Source organism: Rhamphochromis longiceps, linkage group LG3 (genome assembly GCF_057381845.1).
Source record: "Rhamphochromis longiceps isolate RC_006_pf linkage group LG3, R_longiceps_female_GT1.1, whole genome shotgun sequence".
Lineage (NCBI taxonomy): Eukaryota > Metazoa > Chordata > Actinopteri > Cichliformes > Cichlidae > Rhamphochromis > Rhamphochromis longiceps.
In genome coordinates, this window is record NC_140559.1 from 27,924,972 (window position 1) to 27,945,484 (window position 20,513).

The following is a 20,513-nucleotide window of genomic DNA, read 5'->3' on the forward strand; positions in this document are numbered from 1 at the left end:
AAAAGGTGTATGAATACATACACTGGGAAACACTTGGGAAACACCTGGTACCACAATGTACTTTTGGAAAAAGGCAAGCAGCAGATCCTGTTATACTGTTCTGCTGGAAAATCATTGCTCCTGCTACCCATGTGGGTAATACTTTGATACGTACCACCTACCTAAGAATTGTTTTTGCAGACCATGTACCCCTTTCGTGGAAATGGTTCCCTGAACTTTTTAGCAACATAATACACAACGTAATAAAGCAAAAACGGATCATGAATGGTTTATGAAGCTCAATCCAATCTGTTCGTCTGTGACATGTGTTTGGGCAAAGAAGTCCAGTCCAGTCCACTTCACAACTTCCACGACTTGAAAGACATTTTTCTAACATCTTGATGTTTTGACAGTGAAAAAGGGACCAAAACAATATTCAATGGGTGATCATATTGTTTTGCCTGATCTGTGTATTTCTTGGAGTTCCTTTGTCTGTACAGTGATCATAGTTTTTGTTTTGTTTTGTTTTACTGAAGTCATAAATCAAGTGAAAGGTTGGATAATTTTCCTATAGCCAGCTATACAGTTTGAATTCTATTTGCCACAAGATGATTCAGCTTTTTTGTATTTTATTTTACACAGCTATTGTAAAGCAGCCAGTGAACAGAAATACATCAAATCAAAGCCTCCTCCACCCGACAAGAGTTAACAGCACAGACAGCTCGGTAAATGGCAGCATTGGACAGATGAAAAGACAGTCTGGGTTTCTTATCGAAGATGAGACCCAAAAACTAGAGGACAGCAAAGTTGTTTCCTACAACAGTGGAACAACTGTCCAATGTCATTCCACAACCACAGCAGACGTTTCAAAACCCTCCAAACTACTGTTAACTCACGGCCCTGACAACAAGAGCTTGACCAGTGTGTACAATCCAAACCCATCTTCAGTTTCAACCAGCTTTAAAACTCCAAAATCTGATGACTTACCCAAAAGCAGGGGTTCAAAGCTTATCATCAAAAGGCAAAACAGCTTTCCAGGACCTGGTCACATATCTCAAAGAAACCACCGTATGTACAGCAGTCCAGATATTTTACAACTACACTTACCAACATCCAACCCTTCTTCTGCTCTCAGTAGCCACCAGATGATCAACTCCAGTGTCTCACCCCATCAAAGCACCCACCATCCTCAGCGTAGACACTCGTCAGTACTTCCACAGTTAGCTGAATTTCATAACCGTCACAGCCTCCTGAGAAATTTACCTGAAGAAGATGAACATAGAAGTTTATTAAGAAATGAAAAGTAAAGGAAATGTAAGCTGTACATTTCAAGCATAAGGCAAGACAATGCTTGCTCGGTTTAAATGACTGAAACTCCTTAACTGAGCAATAACTAGAAACTGAAATTTCACACCAGTGATGGAAGCACGGAGTAGGGGCTTGACAGTCAGCTGCAGTGTCTCCTGTTCTTTGAATGTTTTTAATATTAAGCATGATTTCTTTCTTTTTCTTTACATTACCAGTCAAAAAATGGGACCAGACCATGATGTATGGTGCTTGCGATACTTTTGCTTATATATAAAAGGCTGTTTCTTTTTACTTTCATATTAAGAGTTGGGGCTAGTTTGTATCTTTTTGTTTGTTTGGAGAAAAAAAACCATTTCTTTGTTAACATTGTTAACACTCTGTGGGGAGATCGTGGCTCAAGAGTTGGGAGTTCGCCTTGTAATCGGAAGGTTGCCGGTTCGAGCCCCGGCTTGGACAGTATCGGTCGTTGTGTCCTTGGGCAAGACACTTCACCCGTTGCCTACTGGTGGTGGTCAGAGGGCCCGGTGGCGCCAGTGTTCGACAGCCTCGCCTCTGTCAGTGCGCCCCAGGGTGGCTGTGGCCACAATGTAGCTTGCCATCACCAGTTTGTGAATGTGTGGATGACTGGATGTGTGAAGCGCTTTGGAGTCCTTAGGGACTAGTAAACCTGTACAAATGCAGGCCATTTCACCATCACTTTGTTAACATATAGGAGTGCTTTTCCAATAGATGAAATAATTTTAGCTAATTTTTTTCTTGCACTTTAAAGCCTTTTTTTACTTGCTATTGTATTTTTTTGTATACTGTTATGTATTAATGTGCTTGAGGAAAAAAAAATATATTTCCAATTATGTTTTTGCATAAACTGTGCAAATGGAAATTGATATGTTTGTATTTTTATAGATGAAACATTGGACATTGAGCTCTGTTTCAGTGGCTCATGTAACAAAAATGTTTTGTTATCCGAAAAAAAGAAAAAGGCTCCCAAATCATTCTTGTTTGCTAATGTTTTGCACAAGGTCATTTGTGCCTTTGTTTGCTGCCCTGATTATCCCAGTGTACTTTCTGCTGCCATGAATCAGAGCTAATTTCCCTGACTTTACTTTTTACTCAGGAAATGCTTTTATCGCTGCCCCGATTTTAAGTGTCAGATGACTCCACCAGGAACACTTAACCCAGGTGTTAAGTGTTTATTTATTTCATTGTATCTTTTCATATCTATAATGTATATTGATGTAAGTCTTTGGTATTACTTTTATGTCTTCAACTGTGTTTATTATTATTATTATTATTATTATTATTATTATTATTATTAAAATTAAAAAGTTGTAGTTTGTAAAGTTTGTAGGGCATTTGTTGAATTTGCACACACTGACGACAACGATTAATACATTGAAAAGTACAAACACAAATGGGTACAAAGTCCGAACGCTCTTAGGCAATGTTTCTTGTAATTTCTTTAGGTAGTCTTCAAGAATATGCCTCAGGCTTCCTGAAGTGCATTCACAGTCAAAAATAACCACTTCATACATTTTCCCAATGCATTGTCATGTGACTTGTGTCATCCGTGTATATATTCAGGTTGGAACGTCCTTGTGTGGAGGGAGAAAATGTTCTCCCACACTCATAAACGGAAAGAAAGAAAGAAAAAAGTCAAGGCATCAAGTGGCAAGTTTAGTCCATTGTGCTACAGTGAAACTGGTAGCACAAAATGCTTTTATCACTGTATTTTATTTTATATTTTAATGACAGTTTAGCACATTAGGTAGCTATAAACACGGAGTGTACTTGAACGCACCACACACACACACACACACCGATAGTGAAACCTCATGAATGAACTCCAGGCAGTGTCTCTGTGCGTCCTGTCTACCGTACCATCTTTAATGGGCTCGTCCTGTTTTCAGACCGGTGTACACTTTCTATGAACTTTTATACCATTTCAGAGACTAAAGGGAAACTTCAGCCTTTCCCCCTTGGTGATGTATCAGCGCCTTTTTCTGTGTGCCAGGCTGCTGCTATTTTTTACAGGTAAGGAGGGGAATACTACTTCAGCTGCTATTATTACTTATATTACATGTGTCTATAGCTATATAAATGAGCTGCAAATTTATGTAATCCCAATGGTAATGACAAAAAAGATTACAAATGAAGTTACACAGAAGAGCAAAGAGGCAAATGTCCATGATTTGTACGTTTGAGTAACACAAAGTTTAAGGCTAAATAACAAATAAGACAAACTTGTTTTACCAGCTTTAAATTCCATGAACATGACAGCAAGAAGATCGTTGTGTTATTGTTAAAATGATAGTCTTGCTGTTGTTTGTACAAACCGTCTACTACAAGTGAAGCTATTTAATGGAGCCAGAAAACTCATTTCCTGTGCTTAGCATATTAGAGTAATGACAGTAATTCTGTTTAGTAAAAAAGCAAAATCTGATGCAGAACATTTCAAGAAAAGAAGTGCTTTACAAAGTCCAGATAGATACACATAAAACAACACACAAGCCTGTCTGAACAAATGAGTTTTAGGCTGGTTCTCCTGCCTCCTTTAGTCAGCCTGCAGAGTGAAGGAGGCCAAGAATATATGTCAGGCTGCTCCAAAGTTTTGGATCCATAGTTTTTCAGGTGGTCATGTGAAATCACTAAAAAAAGACCTAAGAAACCACGTCGGAGAGTAGTGGTGAAGTAGTTTGACAATAAGGGTGGGGACCTCACCCCATAAAGCCATAAAGGATAAAAGTAAGAGCCAAGGTTTTAAACTGAAGTCTAAACCTGACACAAAGCCAGTGTAAAAGCCTGAAATGGAGTGATATAAAAGTTATTCTGCTCGTAATGTGTATGGACAGAATTTCTAGGTGCAGCAAGTGGCGGAAGGCTTTCAACTGGGTGGTCTCAGAATGAGTCAGGGACGGGTTCCTGCCCCAATTGGAGGAGTTTAAGTATCTCGGGGTCTTGTTCACATGTGACAGGAGAAGGGGAGATCAATAGGCGGATTGGTGCTGCGGCTGCAGGGATGCGGATGCTGTGCCGGTCTGTTGTGGTGAAGAGACAGCTGAGTGTAAAAGCAAACTGGCCTGCATTTGTATAGCACTTTTCTAGTCCCTAAGGACCCCAAAGTGCTTCACACTACATTCAGTCATCCACCCATTCACACACACATTCACACACTGGTGATGGCAAGCTACATTGTAGCCACAGCTGCCCTGGGGCGCACTGACAGTACCTCCTGGGTGAGGTCTTCAAGGCATGTCCCACCAGGAGCAGGCCTCGGGGCAGACCCAGGACACACTGGAGAGATTATCTCTCTCAGATGGCCTCGGTGTCCCAACAAAGTCCCCGATTCTAATTGGATTTTCCTAAATCTTTTTATAAGTGCAAAATGTTTACATGGGAATGCAATTACATCATAAACTGTATGTTGACAGAACCACCTTCGTGTTATTGCTATTATAACAGTAATTACAGGCCCACAGAGTGATACGAGGGAGATATGACTAGGGATGGATATTGATAAGATTTTCACGATTCCGATTCCATTTTCGATTCTGTTTAACGATTCGATTCTTTATCGATTCTTTTTTAAAAAGGAGAACACTAAGGTCGATTAGCTTAGAACTTTGTTTTATATCTTCTCTTTGAACAAGATAGAAATTTAGGCGTAACATAGCCTTACAAACCCAACAGTGAGATCTTAAGAGATCCAGCCTACGGCTCTTCAATGGGGTGTCACAGGGTCCCCAGGAAAAAAATTGTAAATGTAAAATAATAAAATAAATATTCTTCTGTAGCAATAACAAAGTATAACATAAATTATTCTGTAGCAATTACACAAGAATATCCAGTAATGTCCCTGCCTACAATTAAACACATTCACTTACCGAAAATCGGGGGCATCTGCTGTGGCAAATGGGTGCAAGCCTTTTACCACAAACTTAGTCACTGCTCGGTGACATTCGTCTATCCTGGCCTGAAAGGAGATGCTACCGGTAGACTGCAGCAAGAACTGCCAGCATCTGAGCCAGCCAGACTCTGTCTCTCTCATCATGGTCACCTAAATGCACAGTAATGACAGGTTTGTAATAAGGCAGATCGCGCTAACATAATATGCACTGTTAGTTGATTATTTACCTGCCGCATTAACGGGAGAGGACGTGCAAACGTTACCGCTGCTGCTGGGCTGAGATTCACGAGTCCGGAGCAGAATTAAAAACACGACATTCATTTAAGGCTATCACGTGTTTTGTGAGCAAATGCTTTTGCATATTCGTGGTGTTTCCTTCCTTAAATTAAGTATCTACTTTGCAAGTATTGCAAGTTGCCCTGTTGTCATCCGTTCTTGTAAAGTATAACCAAACTTTTTAGCGTTTGAGCCGCCATGTTTCCTGCCAGGTAAATGACGCTCTGCAACGTGGTGACGTCATTCAGGGCGACTGGAATCGATAAGGGAATCGTTTGTTAAAATGGCAAACCATTCCAAGGAATTGAAACAGTGGGAACCGGTTCTCAACAAGAACCGGTTTTCGATACCCATCCCTAGGTATGACTCACACATTCTTGCATTCACAGTGTTGGAATATGAGATAAGTTATTGCATAGTTTCCACTCATGAGTCGGATTAACTTAAGACCTGTTTTCACATTTATACCTTGTGGTAGGATGTATGCAAAAGGTTATGTCAACAATACAAATCATTGTTCTTCTGCAAGAGGTGCAAATATTTTTCCGGGAGCAGAGATTTTGCTTTATGCCTCCGGCTGTTTCATGTGATCATCACTGTAATAATGCAGCTTACAATATTGTTATATTTTAATATTTTACTACTGCTACTGTTATTCCTTACTAGTGTCGTTTGAGAGTCCGTGCTAGTTTGCTAACTTGGATTAAAGGGCAACAGCCAAATTTTCTGGATCTCATGGGTGGCCCGGAATATTTGGTGCGCCTATGATTTATCAAAGGAACCCCAACCAGGAAACCCGAAAGTGTGCAGCACCACAATGTTTGTCCCTTGTCCAGATATTCTGAATAGTTGTATGTTTACAGGGATTGCTGCTATTGTGCCTTATCACACTGCACTATTTTTGTGGCAGTTGTTTGTGTATCTAACTCTGAGTATCGTTTCAGTCACAAAGACCAAGCTGCCTTTGATTTTATGCAGTTAAAGCAAAGGCACAAGAGCGATCCAGCACTCAAAGCACCCTTAATGGAAATTTATGGGAAAATTTTGCAACATCAATCAACATTAATCGGGTCACATTTAGAACTTTTTTTTAAAGAATGTTTATGGAAAAACCTTTAACAGAAACAACTATACAATCTAAAAAATTGGGGACTCCTGAAATGTAAGATCTTTATTTGAAAGCTAATCCACTGGTGATGTGGTGTTAATAAGTACAGTGTTGCATTTTTTTAATGTCCTGGAAATTAATGAAGTATAGCTAATTGAACACTCTTTAAAAATAAATGTATTTGATTGTTAAAGCATTTTTCTTGCATCCACAAATGTTAGCATGATTTTTATGATTTAAATCTTCTTGAGGCATATTCATCGAAAGATTTCCTAGATGTGCACAATTACATTGCATTTCTCTGGAGTTTCCATCAGTCTCACAGTCGGAATGAGCGCCATAGGTAAAAAAAAAACAAAAACCCATAGCTTTACTGTTTAGCTATCACTACTAATAATAATCATTATCTTATTACCTGTGTTGTGTCACAAGTGAAAAAGGATCTTGTTTATTTAATCTCCTACATGCATTGTTGCACTAAATTATCGCAGCATAAAACTATGAAGTTGTCAGTCTGACGCAGTGGACTTTTTTTTTTTTTAACTTTTGTTTATGCTGCTTGATTTTGAAAGTATGAGGAAGCGCTCTCTATCTGCCACGTGAGGTGGTAGAGTTTGTCTTTGGTTTTACAGTTGTTTGTAATTCCTCGATCATTATTAATTAACCATCTCTTTTATCTTATCTGGTTATGCACTGCCATTTGTGAGTGATACAGTGTTGCTCAAAGAAAGTCACTCAGCCCTTCTTTATTTTATAGTTTTTACAGTCGGTGGCTGCAAATCATCTCACGTTTGTGCAGCCTGATGAGACAATCATGATGACATGATATCTGCTGCCATATCAAGGAAGGAAAAACACAAGATTGCGTAAGCAAACAATTGTTCTTGCGCAAGAAAGCAAATGCAAGCCACTGAATAATTTAAAGAGCCAAACAGCAATTGGCAAATGCAAATGCTATATCTCAATCTGGTCACAAGTAGGAAACTGACTAGTATAAAAAACTGATAAGTATGGCAAAATAAAAAGTTCAATTCCTTTAAGGTTGCACAAATAAGGTCCAAGGTCTCATTATTACAAGTAAATGCAATACCATCCTATAGGAGTCAGTGGAATAGTAGTGCTATCCAGTGCAGCTTTAAAAAAAAACAATCATGTCTTTGTTTTATTATTTGTCTGATTGTTAACTGCATAACTGAAATAAATGAAAACAAGCCCAAGTTATAAATATAGTGACTGAAAGAAGAAGAATTCTGTCAAGGCCGGTGGGGCGAGCCGTGTAGAATTAGTAAAGGACCCAAGATGCAGGCACTGCTGATGTGAGGTAGCTTTATTTGTGGCGATTGAAAATACAAAAAGGCGACGGTGGCGAAAAAACAGAACTGAGAAAACCTAAACTGGGAAGACTAAGCATAAAACAAACCTGAAGCCAGAAACAGAGATGCAGGAAGACACAGAGAGAAAACCATAACATGCTGTAGGGAGATAACGCAGATGAACCAGCAACTAACAGGCAGACACAAGGCTTAAATACACAGAGGGATAACAAGGGACTGAGACACAGAAGGAGGGCACAGCTGGGAGTAGTCTGACATGGCGGGACAGGTGATAACTGAACACACTGCGATCAGACACGGACCTTCAAAGTAAAACAGGAAACACACACACATGCAAAGACACAGACTTAGAGACCTGACTACACTAGAGGGGATACACAGGCAGGGATGACACAAAACAGAGGGAGCACAGAATAAACACTGGGAAACCAAAACACAAACAGTCATAATTCATAATAGTATCAAAAGTAAAAGTACAAAAACCAAAAACACTGGGTCACCGACCCGGGACTGTGACAAATTCAGGCCTTCAGAGTCAGAGTAGAACTGCTTATTCTTCATAGAAGCCGTTTGAAGTAATTATGACTGGATGACTCCTAGGTGGGGTGTTTTGGGTGGATTCGGGATTGAGAATTGCTGAGGACACACCTGAAAATAACTGGAGTAATTACATTATTAAGTTGGTTTGGGAATGCCATGGAGAAGGAGGTCTGGGCAGATCTGTTTAGACTGCTCGTCCCTCACCCAGAGATGAATAAGTAGTATAAAATGTAGCATTAAATGAAAACATTTATTCATATATTTATGTATTTTTTTTCCTAGGTGAACATGCTGCACATGGTAAACAGAGGCAGGTTCTAGCATTTGCTGGTGGAGATGTTATTCTACCATGCAACTTCAGGATCTCTGACAGCACTGACTTTCCGACTGTTGAGTGGTCCAAAGAAGGTCTGAACCCAGACGTGGTCTTCCTGTATCGGGATGGCTGTGAGACCTACGAGATAAAGAATGCAGTATTTGAGTACAGGACAAGCTTGATCATGAAAGAACTGAAAGATGGAAACATCTCATTAAGGATCTCCAATGTGAAAATGTCTGATGCAGGGAAGTACAAATGCCTCAAGCTCTGGAAGAATGCTCCTCGGGAGGTCACAGTAGTGGAGCTTGTTGTTCGTACGTCCTCTCAAGTTCACTAAATAACCAAAGCTAGGAATGCTGCACAGGCCTCGAACCTTGTCTAGTTTATCAAATCGTAGGCTGAACGAACCAAGTAATGTGAATGACTCCTTTTATACATTTCTGTGAATTATTCAGATTCAGTGTCCAAATAGACCCAGCGACGGCATTTTGATGGATTAAGCCAAGTCACGTCTAAATGATGAAAGAGGATAACACACTTGCTTGAGTGTAATTTTCGTAGTATTCGCCTCTCAAAACAGCATCAAAAAGAGTTTTTGGCTGATTGTAAGATTGTAACACATGGTTAGATAGACATTTTTGCAGTACAGCTGGCTTCTGTGAGGCAACAGTGCTAAGCAATTTTTGGCCCATAAAAATGACAAAAAAAAAAAAAAAACAGCTAGTTGTTAATACTTCAATAGTAATTTCATAATAGAAAACATTTTTTAGCAGCTCCATTACACTTTGTGGGTAAATCTAGAACCTGTGTTTACTGTGAGTATGAAATGAAGCTTGTGAATGGACAAGAAGTAACTGACACTTCTAAGCTTGTGTGAAGTACTGTGTCAACAAAGGCTGAGAGTTCAGTCTGTGCACACATGTGCGTCAGAGTGTCTCAGGTTCAACTGGTTTTGTCCTCATTATGTTGTCATTGTGTGCTCTCTCCAGTACTTTAAATTGTGTACAGAGTAAACTGTGTACACTATTTGTTCCCCATGTAGTTATTCTAAAAATCACGTCTCTTTGAAGTTGTTTACCAAGTTTATGTGATTAATTGGTCGATTTTTCCCTCTAATGAAGCTTCTAAAGAAGACTTTTTATAGTGTTTAATTTTATTAAGAAAGATTTTAATCTTTACCTATTTACCTTTTGATAACTTGGTTATCTTTAGCTACTCACAGTGAACTACATTTGGTATAGTTGGTTGCTTGAAGCTTAATTAAGACGATGGCTTGAATTATGCACATAAAACTAGTCATGAAGCTGGTTATTCAGGAAGTGATGACAGATGAAAGATTCAGTTGGCACACCTGATTAGATTATTTTTGTTTACAGGTGCAGTCTCGGAGCCAAAGCTCTCAGTGGTTTCGGTTGAAAGATGTGGGGTGACTGTGCAGTGTGAGGTGAACTTCTGGCCAACAGAGCCTCAGGTAACATTTCTGGATCACCAAGGAAACGACATCCCTGCTCAAGGTTCAGAAAGAGATCGAGATGCCAGCGGATGTTTCATCGTCAAACAAAGAGTTACTCTGCAGGAAGCAAACAGCAGGTTCAACTGACATCATTGCTCCGTCTTTCAAAACTCACTGATAATTTATTTTGTGTAACATAAACAAAATGTTTTCCTTATGCCTCAGACGCATCAGAAGTTGCTCTCTCATCTGCAAGAGGTTGCGATGCAGTACATCATGTATCATGAAACAGACTTGTTGTTGAGTTAAGACATCATTAGTGCAATGTGAACAGGAATCGTTTTAAATCTTATGACCTTATTTTGACTGGTCATTGGCATTTATGATTTCTTTAAAGGTAAAACTCTTGTGTATGAACGTATTTCTCTCTGTGAAGTCTTAAACGTCCAAAGCAATAGACACAAGAGATGTGAAGAAAAGAGCGAGGGCAGAGGGTGAGATGTGCATGGATGACTTGCTGCAGTCACCCCTAAAGGGAGCACCCAAAAAAAAAAAAAAAAAATTAAATTTGGTTCTATTAAATTGATCCTGTTTTCTTAAAAGATTTAACCAGTGATATACTATGTTTGGTAAGTAAATCAGACACAAGCAGCCAGTTTTTTTCCCCAACTCATCATTATATTTAATTTCTTAAAAAACATCTATCCATCCATTTATCTTCTTCCAATTATCCGGGGCCAGAAGTCTAAGCAGAGAAGCCCAGACCTGTCTCTCCCCAGCCACCTCCTCCAGTTTGCCCATAGCAACACCAAGGCGTTCCCAAGCAGCTGAGTGTTCCACTGGGAGGAGGCCCGGGTGGTTCAGGCATTTGACACTGTCAGATGCCTGAACCACCTCAACTGGTTCTTTTCGATGTGGAGGAGCAGCGGCTCTACTCTGAGCCCCTCCCGAATGGCCCAACTCTCTAAGGGGGAGGCCAGTCACTCTTCGGAGGAAGCCCAATTCTGCCGCTTCTATCTGCGATCTTGTTTTTTCAGTCACTACCCACAGCTCATGACCATAATTGAGGGTAGGGAGGTAGATTGATCAGCTAACAGAGAGCTTCACTTTGACACTCGTCTCTCCCTTCATCATGATGGACCAGTATGGCGTCTGCATCACTGCAATCACTCATGGTGCAGTAACTCGTCCCTGAGTGGGCACTCCTCCCTTTTCCAGCTGATTCTCATTTCCACCGCTTCACACTTGGCTGCGAACCGTTCCAGTGCGAGCTGGAGGCCATTACCCGATGATGCCAACAGAACCACATCATCTGTATAAAGCAGACATGAGATTCTCTGTGAAAGCCTTCCACCGCTTGGCTACACTTAGAAATTCTGTCCATAAAAATTCTAAACAGAATCGGTGACAAAGGGCACTTAATGTTAAAAATCTTTTGAAAACAAAACACCTTTGTCCACATAAAATGTTACTAATTTACTCTAAAACTAACCAACTTGCATGTGCCATATTTGTTCTCACAGCATCACCTGCAGGGTTCACCAGCCAGAGATCAACCAGACCAGAGAGACAAAGATCCTCATATCAGGTACACGGGGACTTCAACATCACACATGTACCTGCTGGCTAACAGAATAAGAGAAATGCAGCCTGTTGCAGGAAGTTCACTTACTTTTAAAAACTCCAATCTGCTCAGGAACTCCAGATGCAAATTAGTGTTAAACTCTGGAACAGTGCATCAAATGACAACAATCATTTTTATATAATACATTGTCCCTTTTTAACTAAAACAAATAAAAAAAGAACTACCACCACACATATCCAACCTCAAATCAAATCATATGCATTTTGATTAATCTGTTCATTAAATAAACAGTTTTCTTGCATTATATCACATCTGAGTTGTAGAAAGTCGAAGGTGATTCAATTGTTTTCAGGTATAGTCTGCAAAGTCTTCCGATAATTAGCTCGGGAAACATCTTGTTGTAATAAAATAAAAACATAAATGTGTTCTATTTTGTATACATGGAGCCATTTATGTGATTATGCAACACTTCTTAAGAAAGGAAGCTGCTTAGTTTGCCATAGTTCCTAGATATTGGAAAATCAGTTCTATGTTGAAGACATCATGTTTGTGATTTAGCAGATAATGTGATCAGATGTTAACATCATGCATGGTGTTATTTCAGCCACCTGCAGCTCCGACATTTGCACCGCTGCCTTTGCTGCTGGAGGGTTGGCTTCTGTCTTATTTTCAGCTATTTTAGCTCTACTGATATATAAGGAACACAATAAATCAAGTAAGTCACTGTCTTCATTTAACAAAGATGATACAGCTAAAAAAGTGAAGACATGAGCGAAGTGGTGAGCATCTAAGTGTTTTCTCTGCCTTGAAAAGGTTCACGTCTGTAGTGTTGTCCAACTGCCACAGGATGGCAGACATGCACCTCTCAAACAAGAACCACATGCTCAAAGAGACCACAGACCTCAAAGTGCTGTTGCTGAGTACTTACTCGTACTTAAAGACAGCTTGTTTCAGTAGAAAAAACAATAGCAACAGCTTTGCTTTTAGTGCTATCAAAAACATCAACCCACTCTTCAAAAGAAAAAAAAAACAATGTCCTGTAAGACTTGTGAAAGTCTATTAATGTCACATATTATAAAACAAAAGCTAGAAATATAGTTGCAGTGCTCTTAATGGCCAAAGGGGCACACATAGTGGCAGCTGTGGCTCAGGTGTTAGAGCGAGTCATCTGCCAATCGTAAGCCTGGTGGATTCGTCTGACTGACTACGCGCTGAGGTATCCGTGTTCAGATACTGAACCCCATTTTGACCCCAGTGCATTCATGTAAATGCTATAAAGTACTTAAGCGCTGCATGAACACATGTGATTGGGTGAATGAGACTTAGATGTCTGCTCAACTGAGTTGAAAGGTGATATACAAGTACCAGTCCATAACATTTACTTCTCCATAATCACCAAAATATCTTTATTTAGTACCTCTACTTGTTTCATGTCTATTCAGGGACACCTCTAGAAATCTTTCATATGGGGGCCAAAAAAATATCGGGGTGGCACACCAAAGACAGAACAGTGAGGGACATCTAAAGTGACAAAAATGATATAGGCAGGAATAAATAACAAGTTAATGTCTCAACTCATTGTAGGGTGTCTTGCCCTCTCTTGTGTTCACTTGTGTTCTTGGTGCTGGGGGTCACTTGGGGGGCCAGCAAATTTTGGTGGGTGCCCAGTGCCTCCCTTGGTGGTGGTCCTGTACCTGACACCAATCAAAAAAAAGAAAGTACAACTATGCAGTGAAGTTAAGGACGGGCGACAAGCTTGTGAAAAGTTGCCTATAAGTGTTTTAATGTTTTTATTACCTTCAGATTCGAATGTTTGGTGGGAAAAATCTTCATTTTGTTGCTTCACAGCTAAAGTCACTTTAAAATTATGTCTTCTTTTACAAAAATAGTTTGGGTTGCTTTTACTTTCCCTTCTTGTTAATCCGTAAATTAATGTCACATTATTAATGACACATTTTTTTTTCTGTCTACACAGCCCAAAAAAAGAAGCGTCTTCACAGGAAGTCATCAGACCAAAGAAAGAATAGCAGCACTGAAAATATGTTAAACAGTTTAACTGAGCAGCTAAAAGAAAGATTGGCTGGACTCAAGTCAGAGCTTCAGGAGAAAGAAGAGATCATTCGCCAGCTAAAAAGAAATGATCAGCCGTCTCGTGCTGTTGCTACCCAGCATGACCAACCAAATTGGGGCCTTTTCACGTCCAAACCAGAAATCCCCGAAAAACCTTTCAATCATTATTCTGACCTTGACTCCAACGCTAGTTACTGTGCTGATGACTATAATCCAAAATCCACAGCTTCAACCAAAACTTACCCTCCAAAATCTGGCAGTTTACACCACAAAGGTTCACATTTAGGAGTCAAGAGGCAAAACAGCAGTCCAGCACCGGGCCAACCAATCCAAAGAAAACATCGCAACAGAAGTAGTCCTGCTATTATGTCTTTAGCGTTACCTAGCTTGTCTTTAACCAGCAATGCAGAGAAAATGCTGGACCACATTAGCAGCTCAAAGAGTGAAGCTGAAGCCCTGCTAGATCAAGATGCATTCTCACCACTGCATAGAAGTTATTCAGGAGGTTCTCATTTAGCTTGCAGTAATAACCGCTTTTATGTACTGGAAGATTTAACTGAAGAGTCATGAGCTGCCAATTCACAAAAGGAGAACAAAAACCGGAAAACTTTCAGTTAACATCTACTAATGACTGCATCTTAGCCAGATGTTTTACAAGCTTGGCTTCAGAAACTAGAAGATATCAACTTTGAAATTACTTTGGCCTTATAGTTCTTTTATAAGATTTGCATTTGGTTGTGCTATGGGGAAAAATCCATGTAAAGCATGGCTAGAATGCTGATGGATAACACTTAGGCAGACATTCATGAACCGACTGCTTTAATTCCTATTTGTATTTTTGTTTATGGATGGTTATTTTTTTACACCAACAGTTATTTAAAAGGTAAGAGCTGAAAATGAAGTCTTGGGTTTTAAGCTAATGAGCATTAAACATAATGAATCAGATTTGGATGTATTATATAACCAACATATTTTGTGTGTGTGTGTGTGTGTGTGTGTGTGTTGATGTTTTATTGAATCTCAGTACCTTAATTTTGATTTATGTTTTACTGTAATGTAAATGTTGCTTTATGTTACCATAACATTTGATGTCAAAGGTTGTATTGAGGGTTTACATTATTTAAAACTGCTTTGTAATACAAATTTAAAATGTTCTGTTTGGCTTAATGTTTCAGGTTTCAAAAGCTAAATACTTAATGAAATATTTATGTGTCATATAAACAAAAATGATCATTTTCTCAAGCTTATGCTTTGTATTTCTTCCACACTCAAGTTCATTGTTTATTTCTTCAGACAATATTAGTCTGAAACCTGAAAGAAAATAAAGTGTGAAAACTACTGAAGTACAGGAAACCTCCAAAATTCACAGGGATTACATTCATAGAGCACCTGCGAATTGTGAAAAACTGCAAAAAATTCCTATTTTTTTTTATAGTTCAACCCCTAAATGTGTATTTGGGTGGCATCTTTGGGCTTTAATAGGGAAAAAGAACAAGAAAGCATTCAGTGCAACACTTAAAATGCGGAACTGCATTTGCCAGAGATGCAACAACATGTTGTTGCAGCTGAAAAGACATATCAGAATCAGAGAAACTTCATTAATCCCAGAGGAAAATTGAGCATGTGAAAATGATCCAGAAATACCACCTTCTCTGGGCAGGTTAGACATTTCCTGAATATAAGAAGCTAATGAAGTACGATACTCTGACTTCAAACATGAATTAACTTGATGCTATGTGAAGAAAGTTTCTGTAACTACTCAGTTACTCACTTACATGCATGCACGCGAGCACACACACAGACCTTGCACAGTTTAAGAGTTTGTTGGATTTTCTAATCTTTATATTTTGAAATACCTGTTAACAGTTGAGATGATTTTTAAGTTCTACTGAATCTTTATAGTTAAGAGCAATTTGAAAGGTAAAAAGAATAATACATTTAATAGTCATCCGTTTTTCCTCATCTTATTTGGCATAAATCAATTGTTTGTTTGTTTTAATGTGAAACTGAGGAACATTTAAATGATCACCTTAAGGCAGAATACAGAAGAAGAGCACCCTCTTGTGGCGGAACTGAAACATTCCATGTAAATGACTCTCAAACTCGTGACTGATGTCATTAATCTAATCATGTTCCTGCCTGCCTTCTCCAAGCCAACCAGGCTCTACTTTGCTTGCTTTAGTTCTTAATGTTCTTCTGTCTTTCATTCTCCAATCCGTGCAATAAGCCTCTTGGACCCATCCAAGCTGCAATCTTCATCTTCACTCCCATGTAGAGTCTGGGGATCCTGTCCTAAATCATGTCACCACTGGAATTATTTCTGCTTTGATGGGTCGTTGGAGTCAAATTACCAAATAGCTTAATACAGTTCAGTATCTGAAAAAATTGTTAAGTGTCAAGTTTTTCTATTGAAGTATTATTGTGGATATTGCTGGATTGTCTAATTAAACGTAGAAAAAAAAAGAATCACTATATTTTAAGATAATTTTTAATCAGATTTTTCAGGTAGCTGTCACACCACCTTTGATGGCACGTCTCATTCTAACCTGTTAGAATAAATGAATTCTCGTTTTGCAGTGTAGTCAGGGTTACACAAAAAGTCTTCTAATAATTATTAATGAAAGGAAAAAAATCCAACACGGATCTGTCAGTGAAAGCTTGTCTAATACTATCATATTTATGATAAATCTGTATTTTCTCCTTTTTGTAGCTGAGGTCTTTTAATTATTATTTTTGAACCTGCTACATTAAATATTCATAAATATTTGTGTGTGTGTGTGTGTTTTAATTAGCTCATCTCAGGAAATACCGCTCTAAATAGAAGAGCGGAACCACCACCCACCCACTTGATTTGCAAATTCAATATGGACCTCCAGCCATCCTTTAAACGTCTTGGAGTTCAAGTTAGTGTTTTCATTTTTTGTTTTGTTGTTGTTGTATTTTACAGGGAAGTTAGAGCTGGTGTTGGCGTGTCATGTGTAAGCGAATGAGAAGTAAAAGTGTAGCAATCTTTAACACACCCACCCATAGCACACACCCAAGCCCAGGTCCAAAGTCTGAAGTTGACAATTCAGTTCTCATTCAGTGTGACTGTTTTTTCGCAAGTCTGATCTTAAAGAGTCGCTTGTGTCTGAGGAGAGGATGATTACTTTTGAAACATTTAACTGGTTTTATTAATAACTGTGTAATGATGATGTATCATCGTCTTCTCGTGATTGCCGGTCTGTTGTCAGCTTATATAGGTAAGAAAGAGAGCCGGGTTGCTTTAAATTGACGTTGCGCATGTCAAAGTTAAATTACAGTTATTCAAATGGAAACATGACTTGAGAAACAAATTAAGCATTTCGCTGAAAGACAAAATTAATAGAACAGTTGACGGCAAAATGCTTTTTTTCTGCGGTTGGCAGAATAAGAATCACAGGAGCCAATCGATAAAACAACAAGCATGCGTTTGGATTTCTTTAAATGTCCTTATTTCTTTTTTTAACCCGAAAAGCCGGTTAAAGCCAGTATAGCACATCATCACGAGGATGTTTCAGTGTATGTACTGAGGAGATGCAAGCAGTACTGCTACTGTTTATCTTCCACTGCTATGGGAAAGTGTTTATATAAACTGCTTCACCTGATGCCGCTACCTTTTGTAAGTCAATTAGCTGGAAAATGATGTCCGATCAAAACGTTATTAATAAAATTTGTGGATTATATTTCTGACACTTAGAAGAAGAGCAGAAAAAGTTCCTCTTGGGTGTTATAAGTGGGATTTTATATCATGTATACATACAGTAACAGGAATGTATGATTATGGCAAAAAAAAGAAAAAAAAAAGAAAAACATGTATTTATATGTAACCCCAAGTATAATTCATCTGCATGCATGAACTGAGTGAAATGTAAAATTATAACTGTGCATACAGTGGGGCAAAAAAGTATTTAGTCAGCCACCGATTGTGCAAGTTCCCCCACTTAAAATGATGACAGAGGTCAGTAATTTGCACCAGAGGTACACTTCAACTGTGAGAGACAGAATGTGAAAAAAAAATCCATGAATTCACATGGTAGGATTTGTAAAGAATTTATTCGTAAATCAGGGTGGAAAATAAGTATTTGGTCACCTCAAACAAGGAAAATCTCTGGCTCTCACAGACCTGTAACGTCTTCTGTAAGAAGCTTTTCTGTCCCCCACTCGTTACCTGTATGAATGGCACCTGTTTGAACTCATCATCTGTATAAAAGACACCTGTCCACAGCCTCAAACAGTCAGACTCCAAACTCCGCCATGGCCAAGACCAAAGAGCTTTCGAAGGACACCAGGAAAAGTATTGTAGACCTGCACCAGACTGGGAAGAGTGAATCTACAATAGGCAAGCAGCTTGGTGTGAAAAAATCAACTGTGGGAGCAATCATCAGAAAATGGAAGACATACAAGACCACTGATAATCTCCCTCGATCTGGGGCTCCACGCAAGATCTCATCCCGTGGGGTCAAAATGATCATGAGAACGGTGAGCAAAGATCCCAGAACCACACGGGGGGACCTGGTGAATGACCTGCAGAGAGCTGGGACCAAAGTAACAAAGGTCACCATCAGTAACACACTACAACGGCAGGGAATCAAATCCCGCAGTGCCAGACGTGTTCCGCTGCTGAAGCCAGTGCATGTCCAGGCCCGTCTGAAGTTTGCCAGAGAGCACATGGATGATACAGCAGAGGATTGGGAGAATGTCATGTGGTCAGATGAAACCAAAGTAGAACTTTTTGGTATAAACTCAACTCGTTGTGTTTGGAGGAAGAAGAATACTGAGTTGCATCCCAAGAACACCATACCTACTGTGAAGCATGGGGGTGGAAACATCATGCTATGGGGCTGTTTTTCTGCCAAGGGGACAGGACGACTGATCCGTGTTAAGGACAGAATGAATGGGGCCATGTATCGTGGGATTTTGAGCCAAAACCTCCTTCCATCAGTGAGAACTTTGAAGATGAAACGAGGCTGGGTCTTCCAACATGACAATGATCCAAAACACACCGCCCGGGCAACAAAGGAGTGGCTCCGTAAGAAGCATTTGAAAGTCCTGGAGTGGCCTAGCCAGTCTCCAGACCTCAACCCCATAGAAAATCTGTGGCGGGAGTTGAAAGTCCGTGTTGCTCGGCGACAGCCCCAAAACATCACTGCTCTCGAGAAGATCTGCATGGAGGAATGGGCCAAAATACCAGCTACTGTGTGTGCAAACCTGGTAAAGACCTATAGTAAACGTTTGACCTCTGTTATTGCCAACAAAGGTTATGTTACAAAGTATTGAGTTGTATTTTTGTTATTGACCAAATACTTATTTTCCACCCTGATTTACGAATAAATTCTTTACAAATCCTACCATGTGGATTCATGGATTTTTTTTTTTTTTCACATTCTGTCTCTCACAGTTGAAGTGTACCTCTGGTGCAAATTACTGACCCCTGTCATCATTTTAGGTGGGGGAACTTGCACAATCGGTGGCTGACTAAATACTTTTTTGCCCCACTGTAAGTTTAAAGTTCCCGAAATTACTTTTCTTTCTCATTTTTAAACAGTTTAAACATCAGCAGGTTGTCTTAACCACGTCTGCATGTCTTAATGCAATAATTTGTCGCCATGTGATTTGTGTGAATAGATATTTGCTGTGATGGCTGCACTTACAGCCACACAGTGGTAATATCACCATGTTAGTGTAGAGGCTTATAAGTAACATTGCATTCACATTTCTTTCTTTAAATATAGGAATTTATTTACAGAACAATAAATAACTGGTTTTGGTTTAGAATTCATTCACATATCCACATAACACTGCATTCTAAAATAAGTGCGCACATTTTAGTTTACACTGTTATGTATGATTAATCTTTTGTTTTCTGAGTTACCTTAGTTGCAGCTGTTCCAGTCCCTTGATTAAGGAGCCAAGAGGTGGAAAAGGGGCGGAGCGAGGTTTAAAGGAAGGCTACAAATTGGTTCACGCCATAACTCAGGACCATGGGGGGGGAATTAGAGTTCAGTATGTTTGGTTTAGTTAGGTTTTGTGTGTTTTACCCCTTTTCCTGTTTTTGTGGGCTGATCAGCCACTATTTAAGTTTCCCCTTTGTTGCATTAAGTTAGGGCAGTTTGTTTGAGTTATCAGTTGTGTTGTCAACTTTGAGTAGAGTTTTGTTAGTTTGACCTCTTTTATGGGCCCAAGATTTTGATTCTTTTTGCATGAGTTAACCAATTATGTTTTTTGGGTTAAATAAAAAAATCATTTTTTGGACTTTAACCTGTGCCTAAGTTTCCTTCACTGCTCGGTCCATCACATTTGCATTAACATGCAGTTGAACAGGTGTACCTAAAAATTGGCTGGTGAGTGTGTACTTGTGTTATTGACATGACATGTTTATCTTAATTGAATGTCACAGTTTTCTGAGTCCTAACAAAGTGAACATAGAGTATGTTTGTGTGGGACAGTGTGGGACATCTTCATATAAAAACTATACATCTTACAGGTTTGGGGTCATCCCCTTACCCCATGAACTATACCTTTCCTTTTCTGTCAAGAAGTGGAACAGTGTTATTCACTGATGTGCACCCCTAGTTCAACCTGTGTTTTTTTTTATTGGTGAACAATATCTTAATCG

General features: G+C 39.3%; 3 protein-coding genes across 3 annotated transcripts in view; 2 read left to right on the top strand and 1 right to left on the bottom strand.

Moving 5' to 3' along the window:
• The window catches only part of LOC146673785 (uncharacterized), a 9,724-nt gene extending 8,140 nt beyond the window's left edge, over nucleotides 1-1,584 (top strand). Inside the window, exon 6 of the mRNA XM_085391575.1 lies at nucleotides 622-1,584. Within this exon, the coding sequence (XP_085247701.1) occupies nucleotides 622-1,286 (665 nt within the window). The 3' untranslated portion in view covers nucleotides 1,287-1,584. The remainder of the gene's footprint in view (nucleotides 1-621) is intronic.
• LOC146673784 (butyrophilin subfamily 2 member A2-like) overlaps nucleotides 1-5,693 on the bottom strand; it is a 20,994-nt gene extending 15,301 nt beyond the window's left edge. Inside the window, exons 1-3 of the mRNA XM_085391590.1 lie at nucleotides 5,419-5,693; nucleotides 5,169-5,341; nucleotides 1,087-1,242 (exon numbers count right to left, since the gene is read on the bottom strand). Coding sequence (XP_085247716.1) covers nucleotides 1,087-1,092 — 6 coding nt within the window. The 5' untranslated portion in view covers nucleotides 1,093-1,242; nucleotides 5,169-5,341; nucleotides 5,419-5,693. The remainder of the gene's footprint in view (nucleotides 1-1,086; nucleotides 1,243-5,168; nucleotides 5,342-5,418) is intronic.
• On the top strand, nucleotides 3,225-15,014 carry LOC146673786 (uncharacterized). The gene is made up of 6 exons (XM_085391581.1): nucleotides 3,225-3,318; nucleotides 8,732-9,082; nucleotides 10,145-10,358; nucleotides 11,745-11,809; nucleotides 12,411-12,521; nucleotides 13,782-15,014. Exons 1-6 carry the CDS (start codon nucleotides 3,270-3,272, stop codon nucleotides 14,444-14,446), a joined length of 1,455 nt encoding a protein of 484 aa, XP_085247707.1. The 5' UTR covers nucleotides 3,225-3,269; the 3' UTR covers nucleotides 14,447-15,014.
• The last annotated feature ends 5,499 nt before the right edge of the window (nucleotides 15,015-20,513 follow it).

Bases quoted from the DNA above. Each gene is read 5' to 3' on its own strand.
- LOC146673786 (XM_085391581.1), top strand. From the start codon at position 3,270: ATGTATCAGCGCCTTTTTCTGTGTGCCAGGCTGCTGCTATTTTTTACA. The intron at 11,810-12,410 runs GTACACGGGGAC...GTGTTATTTCAG, and splicing joins GACAAAGATCCTCATATCAG to CCACCTGCAGCTCCGACATT. The intron at 12,522-13,781 runs GTAAGTCACTGT...CTGTCTACACAG, and splicing joins TAAGGAACACAATAAATCAA to CCCAAAAAAAGAAGCGTCTT.